This window comes from Aptenodytes forsteri, unplaced genomic scaffold, assembly GCF_000699145.1.
Source record: "Aptenodytes forsteri isolate BGI_AS27 unplaced genomic scaffold, ASM69914v1 Scaffold119, whole genome shotgun sequence".
In the NCBI taxonomy this organism is placed as follows: Eukaryota; Metazoa; Chordata; class Aves; order Sphenisciformes; family Spheniscidae; genus Aptenodytes; species Aptenodytes forsteri.
Genome location: NW_008796165.1, coordinates 12500824 through 12510476, shown reverse-complemented (window position 1 = coordinate 12510476; position 9653 = coordinate 12500824). Strand labels below are relative to the sequence as shown.

At 39.6% G+C, this 9653-nt stretch overlaps 1 protein-coding gene across 1 annotated transcript in view; it reads right to left on the bottom strand.

The window, feature by feature from the left end:
• Positions 1 to 9653, bottom strand: part of PATJ (PATJ, crumbs cell polarity complex component) — a 155416-nt gene that overhangs the window by 128425 nt on the left and 17338 nt on the right. Inside the window, exons 11-12 of the mRNA XM_019474145.1 lie at positions 8756 to 8890; positions 2201 to 2277 (exon numbers count right to left, since the gene is read on the bottom strand). Coding sequence (XP_019329690.1) covers positions 2201 to 2277; positions 8756 to 8890 — 212 coding nt within the window. The remainder of the gene's footprint in view (positions 1 to 2200; positions 2278 to 8755; positions 8891 to 9653) is intronic.

Sequence of the window (9653 nt, the reverse complement as noted above, 5' to 3'; positions counted from 1 at the left end):
CTGGCTGTGCCCCCTCCCAGCTTCTTGTGCACCTCCAGCCTTCTCAGTCGGTAGAGCATGCGAAGCTGAAAAGTCCTTGACTAGTGTAAGCACTACTTAGCAACAACTAAAACATCGGTGTGTTATCAACATTATTCTCCTCCTAAATCCAAACCACAGCACTGTACCAGCTACTAGGAAGAAAATTAACTCTATCCCAACCAAAACCAGGACAGAGACAAGAAATCCCTTCAGTATATCTTCATTTTTTTATATTAATAAAATAACTATGTTCACCACCAGTTTTCTTGCAATGTTCTTCCTTAAAATATTTTATTTATCTGTAACCTTGGAAGGTTATTTACTCCAATTTTAAATGTAATAAGATGACATCTGTGGTGATCTATGGCCCAGGGTTGGAGTTTGGGACACTGAAGTTGAATATGTTTGGAAGGATTGCTACACTTGTTAGATTTGGAAAATATATAGTCTTGCAAAAAATCAGGTAACTTCAGGCTCCTTTGGAAATTTCTAGTTTAACAAAGTATCTATGAAACAATACTAAGTCTCAGCTTTTTCTTTTGGCTTAATTTGAAACAGGGCTTCCAGCATCTTGTTTTCCAGTACCTAGGGTATTTTTCCTGACAGACAGAATCCATTTCATGTCCATTCAGTTGTAACTAAATGAATCTATGACTGATAACTCCTCAGCTTGACTGCTCACGCTTAGGTACCTGGCAACAAATACCACAGTCATACATCCCTGCACAAACTTCCAGGGTCTCTTTCTGTTTCAGCAGGATCTCAGCTCCTTCCATTGGTACCACAAAGGATCAGCAACACAGAAGCCATGAGTGACACCAAACCCTCTCTTCAAACAGGTATTTCCTCTGAAGAGAAATACTTCTGAGAGAATACTCAAACCTCTAGGCACCTTCAGGGTGACTTTCTGGGAGCTGAGTGTAGGAGTGAGGCTAGCGTGAAACAGGGACTGCGCTATTGGGCTGAAATCGAACTAAATGTTGTTATTGAACATGGACAAGCAAGACTAGAGGTACGTACAGACAACAAGAACTGGAAGAACCGAAAAATTACTTTCAAAATGGGATGCCACAACAGTTTCCTTCTATTATTTAAAGGGACCAATCGTTAACATTTTCACTCCTGACATTTACTGGCGGCAGCTAAAGAATTAGAAATGGATGGTTTCATGAACTAAGCAGGTTTTCGTCCTCTGTGGGAAGTGTGATAGTGCTAAGGAAAGTAATATCAGACTCTTGAAATGTAAGGATGGGAATACCAAGCAACTGAAGTGGGCAGCCAAACAGATTTATTGCATCATGTACATAATCTTACACGAACTTCAGATCTTAAAGGAGTGCTAATGGAAAGAAGAGAAGTGAGTTTCTCAAGGCAATTCTTAAAGCTACTTTAAATCTTCCAGTGAGTGACTGGAACGATGGCTACTTCAAGTGGTAAAAATAAGTGTCTCTAAATCAACTGGACAAGCATTGCAAAGACAAACAGGGCATTTTCATGGTGGTGGTAAGAATTTTTTAAGTCTTCGGAAAGAACACTTGCTGGAGTCTTTTATCTGTACTCACTGGCTAACACAGCACTGAAAAGCAGCAGTGAATTACAATTTCAGTCAACTCCTTAGGACGATTCATCAAAACAATCTTTTGCTTGGCAATTATTTAATATGAAGTGAAGAAATATCTAATAGACACTGGCACCACAAAGTTACACTACCGTGAATTACTTTCTATTTTCCCAGCATGTTTGAAAATCATTCTTTCATTCTTCTAATAAAATTGTAAGATTCTTTGTGAGACCCGGGAGCTCTATCCTGAGCCTTTTTTTCCCCAGTGCACACTAAAATGAATAGATCATAAATGAAATCATAAAAATGCCACGTATTTTAAGTGGGTGCTATGATGCAGATTTAAAGAGACAATTGATTTTCTTAAATCACTGTTCCTGTCTAGTATCTGTATAACAATAGTATCTATATAAACAGAATTAAAAAGAAACAAAAAAACCAAACAACTCATTATAACACTCCCATATTTCAGCCTTGATGTTACAGGAAAAAATTTGGTGTTACTGATCTGTTCCAAACTCTAAACTGTTCTAAAACCAGCCTGTAATGCTAAGCTCACACATCTGTAATTTAAAGAAATAACATACATGAATGTAGTTTATTAATAAGATAACATACCATAACTTCGTATTCAGGTCCGAGCACGTTTTCCCACTTGGATTTCAGCTCATGTGCTGGAGGGAGTGGGACTCTTCCTAAATATGGAAGTGAATATTAAATCTACAAGCATATTGTAACTTCATAAGTACATTTACTTCTAAATACTTCAATAAAAAAATCAGTGTAAATAAAAGTTTAGAGGGAATAATCCCAAAAAGGAAAGTGCATTAAGTTGAGTCTATCAAACAGTGCAAATCAAAAATGTCTTTCTTAGGAAAACAATGCAAAATGTCAGCTACCACTAACGTGATTTATTCAACTGAGAAGCAGAAGAGGTGATGCTTGCATTGATGAGATGCAAGTTCTGTACCATATAGTACTGTAAATAAATCATTCTTTCAGGCTGCAAAACAAATTTCACATGACTTCATAATTTGTTGCTATAAAAATGCTTGCCACTCCAGGGAAGCATTATCTCCCACCAAAATGAACCCCCTTAAGAAGTAAAACACCTGACAAGATATTGCTGTTATCGAGAGGCTACGTCAGCACAATGCAGTCACAGACTTTATTTATACATTTGGCAGGTATAAAGGCTTGTCTAGTTTAATTAGGCCAGTAAGTAACATGAGCTTTAATATAAGCTCCAGTTCTAAACCAGTCTTCCGTGGGAACTTGGCTATCTTGACATTTATATCTTTTCAGCTTTCTTACTTATGCAACCAAGGCAGTAGTACATTCATGTAAGACAATTTGACAGAGCTAGACAGCATAAAATGACTGGCTGCCCTGCATTTGACCTCATCCAGAAGCTCAGCACACATATAAAGTTCCAAGCCGAAGCAATGTTTAACTGGTAAGAATCAAGCTCTAAAGCAAATTCCATCTAGCAGCTACAGCAGCAGCAACTGGGGTCTGAATTACCGAAAACTTTTTTTCCCCCTTGAACGACTGTAATAGTTTGTCAGATGTCTAGACAAGGCACAGACCACTTAGTATTGCTGATGTGTTGTACTGAAATTTAGAATGTAAATCACAACCTCACATTTTGCACGCAAACAAGCAAGTAAAACCTCAAGGGGGGAATTTTAAAGACACCAAGAGAAGCTCAGAGCCTACCTACTAGCAAAAGCCAACACAAATGGGGTGTCAAGCTGCCTTTGCTTTCAACACCTTTGTAGACTGCAAAGATAAAACATGAGCTCTGCAATACAATTCTCATTACATCATTTTATAACTTTCAAGTTTTCCACTCATTCAAAACAAACATTTAAGTGAACTTATACAACGACATAACCCATCACTGTATCTCTTCCACTCACTTTCTGTCATGCCAGATAGGCAAATTCTGCCTGATCTGCACTGAGAAACAACACTCCTCAGAGCCTAACAGCTGAGATTTCACTTGGAAACATCCAGACCATCTTTAACCTACAGACTCAAGGAGATGCAGATATTCAAGGATTCCAGCAATTCAGATAACTATTTTCTGTCACCAAAAAGAAACCCCACCAAGAATAAAGACTTGGGTTTGTAAACACAGACCACAGTTCTCTCTGAAATAAATTATCTCCTTAAAAAAAATGGAAGACAAATTGTCCCGAAATTCTCAGCTGTGAGTTAAGGGTTTTTTCCTCCATTTAAATTTAATTGAAGTTTCTAAGGAGAAGTCGTCTTCGTGAGCCTTGTTATCAAGCACAGGCTGATCACTATCTTTTCTTTCCAACCGTAGCAAAAACAGAACACCAGTGCATTTTTTTCTACTCCTCCTATTTGCAGAAATACATAGGGACAGAAATTCTTTAGTCTTTTTTTCTGCTATTACAACGTTATAGCATGAACACACAGGACCTAAGCACCTGCAGTCCCCTGTGCAGCCAAATATAGATTTTAAGCTTCACGAGGAGTACTGAATCTTAGGGTCAAGCTCAAAGTGTGTAAGCTGTGTTCAGTTGGCTGAATACAGATTTTTTTGTCACTTCCAAAACACATTACCGAAATCTGTGTGTTGTTCAGAGCAGGTGCTGATGCATGTCTCCATTTGAAGTTTTCCCTTTTCTTTCTTTCAAACATACTTTGAAGTCTTTGCCTGTAACTTTCTCTGAACTGTGGAAATGTTAGCTGGAGGGATTTGGATTGAATATATTCAATTCCAATGGTATCACCCAATTCACTTAAAATGCTTCTTTTTCCCCAAACAGCTTTTTTCACATGGCAGCTAATAGGAAGTTTCTTTCTAGTGTCTCATCCAGCCTGATTTCTCATGACCTGAGATATGTATCACGTCTTCTAGAATGTGCAAGGCCTCAGAAATGAAAACGCTTCGCAGGGACAACTTTCATTAGCAACAACTTTCAACGTATTTAGTCTGTCCTTCTGCCTGCACTTCCATACAGTTTTTAATTTCTAATTAGCAAGCGTCAAGAATAAATCACAAGTGTATTGTAAAAATCATCTTTCCTGGTCAAAATTGCTGGCATCTTCAAAATTGGGATCTTTTCTTCTTGGAATTTCCTCCTGGTTTCACAAACTTACTATACAAGGATGTGTACTGTGCTCTAGTGCACTTCATTAATGGAGTACCTTTATCTGCCCAACTATCGGATATTTTTCCCCAGCCGTCTTTAAGCGCCTGACTAGCATCATCATATCTTTGGGTTTTGAGCACTGCTGCAAGGCAAAAGAAAGCAGTTCTGCCCAGTCTGCGGTATTGCAGATGCAGCCGTTAAGTTAATTGCCTCTAGTCTGCTTTGTGCACATTGCATCCTAAACCATGTTCTCTTTGTAACAGAACTGCTTAAGCACAGTCTTGCCTGGCCAGAATTACAATTTAATACCTCTCCAGGAAACACAATTTAACAAGAATTTAACACAACTGGGCTTAAAGGGAAGTAATACATATTATATAAAACATACCTTTTACATTAAACTTCTAAAAGCATTTCCAGAGTTTAGTCAGAGCCTTAAATTAGCAGTATTTACTTTAGCACCACTATAATGAAGTGCCCATCACCATGTCCAAAATAAGCACCTATCTTTGGAATTTAAACTTGGCCATTAAATTCTATTCCAAGGTGAAATCTTATACATCATATTTCAGTATGAGTAAACTTTGCAACTAAGTGTTTCAACTTTTTGACGGAGATACACACACTCATTTTATAGTTGCATAAAGCTTTTGCAGAACCTTGTAATTTTAAGTGGTTTTTCACTATGAAAAACCCCAGTTTAATCAAGCAATGATACTTGCATACCATTGCATTAAATGCTCCTGATTCATTACTCAGTTTCAAAGCCATGCCCATTGCATTATCTTGCTGGTCCAAGGAGGACCAACACTGCTAGATAGTATCAAGGGCAGTATCCAACTGCAAACAAACAGTATCTTCAGTGTTTAAATTTTGGTATCCCAAGACACACTGTGCATAGAAACACATTATCCTGTATTCTCCAGGGTAAGCAGAGCTTGGATACATAGGAGAATAGAAAAATCTCTTAGTATACTTGCTACATGATGCGCTGGGGAATGCAGTGCAGATATACCTCACTGTTCCTGCAAGGAATCAGCACAGGTCCAACCAGCAGCTATGGATTCCAGGCAATTAAGTCCTTGCCAGACCCAGGTGTATCTGCACCATACTCCACAGAGCTCCAAGGAAGGGGATTACGAGATTTGTGCAATACTAGAGTTGAAGGGGAACCACTGATATACATACAACTTGGTTACAAACTCCTTTTGAAACTAAGGGCTTCGGAGTATTTATGGAGAGGCAGTGGATCCACATCAAAGCAGTTTGGGTCTGCTATGAAGAGGGCTCAAAAATACGGTTTGATCCAAGCTGATTATCAGCAGAACAGGGATCACTAAGCCATATCTAGATAACACACCTTGAGACTAACAGAGTTTGTTAACTTCAAGCCAGGTAAAAGCAATTTTAGTTCCCAGCATAAACTGATCCTGGCATTGATATACCATATTTGCACAGCACTGGGTATTAGGTAACAAATTCCTCAGAAAGTTCTCTTTGCATCAGGGCAGACATCTGCAGCCTGTGGCACAAGATAACCCAATCACGAGTAGTCAGAAACTGACTACAGAGCTATTGTTCACTTCAGTAGAGAAAGAAAATACTTTATGCATAGAAAGTTCCACAGTAAAAAAGGACTGGGTAAGTGAGACAGGACAGCATCTGTTGCTCTTTTCTAGCCTCTGTCATAGCGAGTGTAAGTCCTCCTGGCCCTTCTACCCCTAAATACATCCTACTGCTAAGTCCTTAAGTTATTAGTCCATTGTAACTACAAATCCATATATGCTTTTCCATTCATACAGCTAAAACAATGCTTTGATAACCTCACATCTCAGCTACTCAGCCACCTCTGTTTTGGCTTCCTATTTCTGGGAACATGCAAAAGTCACAACAAAGGATGTCTGGTTACAAGGCTTGGACAGAAAAGTAAAACAGAATGGAACATAGGAACTGCTACATTTCTCTCGTTTCCAGGTTGTCTTTAATACTGACAGATCTTCCACAATCATAGCAAAATTGTTATTCATTGACAGCCATAATGTAGAATCCTCTATTACATCTACATATCTTAGAAACTACAAGGCATAAGGATAATTTATGCCGACTTTAACACAAGCTGTAGAAATTCACCCAGAAGTTCCTGTAGAAGAGCCCAGAAATCTGTAGGGGAATTGAAGCATGCCTTCTGGAAGTCAGCTAAAAAACCAAAGCAATCCATGCCTTTGTGATCTGCCCTTATGTCCAATTGCCTTTGCTGTTAAAAACACATGCCTAATTTGAACTCCTGTCCAGCTTCCGACTCCGGCTATCACGGCTATTTGGCTTTGCCAGACCAGAGATTCTCATCTGCCTGCATAGGTGTGCAGTCAACAATTTCCAGTTCAGCTAGTAAGCTCAGGGCAAGCAAGCCAGAAATTGCATGTCTAGAGACTGAACTCTATTTTCCAACAGTAGCATGGGAGAAAGCAGTATGCAGCAGTATTAGTACCACAAGGTAAATGAGTTGGGTCTGGGAACCAGCAGGCAGCAAGGAGAGGTTCATTGCCAAGTGGGCAGTCTCACAGGAGGTGGACATAACTTGTGCTAGGCTTCCTACTTCTCTAGCACTCCAGGAAATGTCAGTGACCAGGAGCATTATAAGCAGGACAAACGAACAGAAGCAAGGCAGTTACATGGCAGGTGGCACACAGGTGAGACAGATGTTCATGGAAATGGCATCTGTCTCATTTGTGTGGAAATGACCTACAAATGGAGACATTTCACCAGACATGATCCCCTGTCCTTGCTGCTGCAGCCACCTCTGGTCCTTCATCAAGCCCTACTCAGTCAAAACTCCTGAGGGAGGACGCTGCAGCGCAGGTCACAGGTCGTAGGGAGGCCAAGTTGAGCAGCTCGGAAGGTGAGTTCTGATGAAGCTACTGCAGTGCCAAAAGAAGAAACTGCAACAAATGGGCATTAGAGATGATGTACAGGAAACCAACAGAATATTTTTAAAAGACTCTACAGAGGCAGGAGCCTAAGACCTGTGAGGGCAAGAAGATAGATATGACTGAGGTAACACTGGATCAGGAAGTGAATGTGAACTCCCAGAGTTCCATCTCCTGATGCTGTTCACCTAGCAATCTGGTTCAGGGCCCTGGCAGCAGAGGAGGATGAACAAATCTTCTCTGTCAGGAGAAGACTGCAGGCAGGACACCTCAGGTCATCAGAGTAGGACCAGGGCTAGAAAGAGGAATCGGTGAGCTGGAGACATTCAGCTCTATAGAGCTTATGAGATTCATTACAGAGTACTGAAATGGCTGCACCTCCACTGTCTATAATCTACAAAATAAAACCCAAAACAAAACATGGCAATCAAAGGGGGATCGCTAATGACCAGAAAAGGGCAAACTTTATGCAAGGAGGAGGATCCAGAGAATTACAGGCCAGTCAGTCTCACCTTTGACCCTGGAGAGATCATGAGATACGTTCTCTTGGAATCCATTTCCAAAGATATAAATGATAAGGTGGCAAATCAGGAACAGTTCATATAGATTTGCCAAATAACTGACTAATCTGACTGCCAAGATAGCTATGTGGATGAAGGGTGTAATACACCTCAACTCTACCGAAGCTTTTGATACCATTTACATCAGCATTCTCATCTGGAAACTAAGGAAGCATGGGTTTGATGACTGCTAAATACACTGAAAACTAGATGGACCACTGGGATCAAAGACAGCATTAACCAATGGCTTGACAACCAGTTATGAGAGGTCAATAGCTACAGGGGCTAATATTATCCAGTATCTTCATCAGTGACCTCCATGATGATACAGAATGCACTCTCGGCAAACCTGTGGACAGTGCTACATTTTGGGGATAGGGTGGGGTGAAAGAGTTGATAGATCCAACAGGTAGAGCTTTACTTCAGAGGGACCTGAATAAAAAGCATTACAGAGCGAAAGCTAAAGATGGAGTAAGCCATGACAGCCCATCAGTATTGAAAATGGATTAAAGACAATTCCAAAGACTCAGAAGAGACACTGCAAGATATCCTATCCACCTGTTTTATGTAGACTCTGCTTCTTTTCATTGTGAAGATTATCCTTCTGTTCTTGGTTTTCCTCATTCTTAGTGTCCACACTAGTTTCAGTCCCTACAGCTCCAGGGGACACAAAGGTTGGAACAGTTGGCTGCACTGTGAAAACAGAAAAAAAAAATCATATACTGCAAAAGATATGAAATAGTAACACTGCCTCACGAACTTTTGCACTCAATTTTCCTGAATCCCTCATTTCTGTTTCTTTCCATTCTCCCTTAAGTATTTCATTTTCTACAGTGTGCCCTTACAAAATCTAGGATCATGTGGCATCTAGTCCTAATTGTTAAATTAGGTAACTGTAAATTGAGTGATTAGGATTACCTCTACCTGAAGGTCTTTCTGAAGAAATAGTAGAAGAAGGTTTCCTTCTAAGTAAGGTAAGGCGTACAGTCTGTCCTGTGTTACGCAACGCCTCTACCACTTCTTGGTTGGTATAATCCTGTATATTAACTCCATCAACCTAAAACAAGAAAATCGTGTCATATAATAGTAATCACATTACGTTCTTAGGCCGTACCATACACTGTAAGTAACATCCACATTATTTTGTGCAGAAATTATAGGGTTATTCACCCAAAACAGTAGTATTTGCAAAACAATCTCATTAAATGAGATACATTTCACTAATTAGATAATATTTTCAAAATGCATTTTAAAAAGAAACACAACAGTAATTTCTTCTGTCTTCATGGGGCAACCACAAAACAGAATTTACTAATCTAAGTATTCAGTGATTTTCCCCTACAATTTTTTTGCTTACAAAAAACAGCTTGAGGAGTATTGTGGATGAAACTTTCCAGCAAGAGTAGTCAACCTAGAACTCTGTTCAGTTCATTATCACTGTTAGTTTCATGGATTT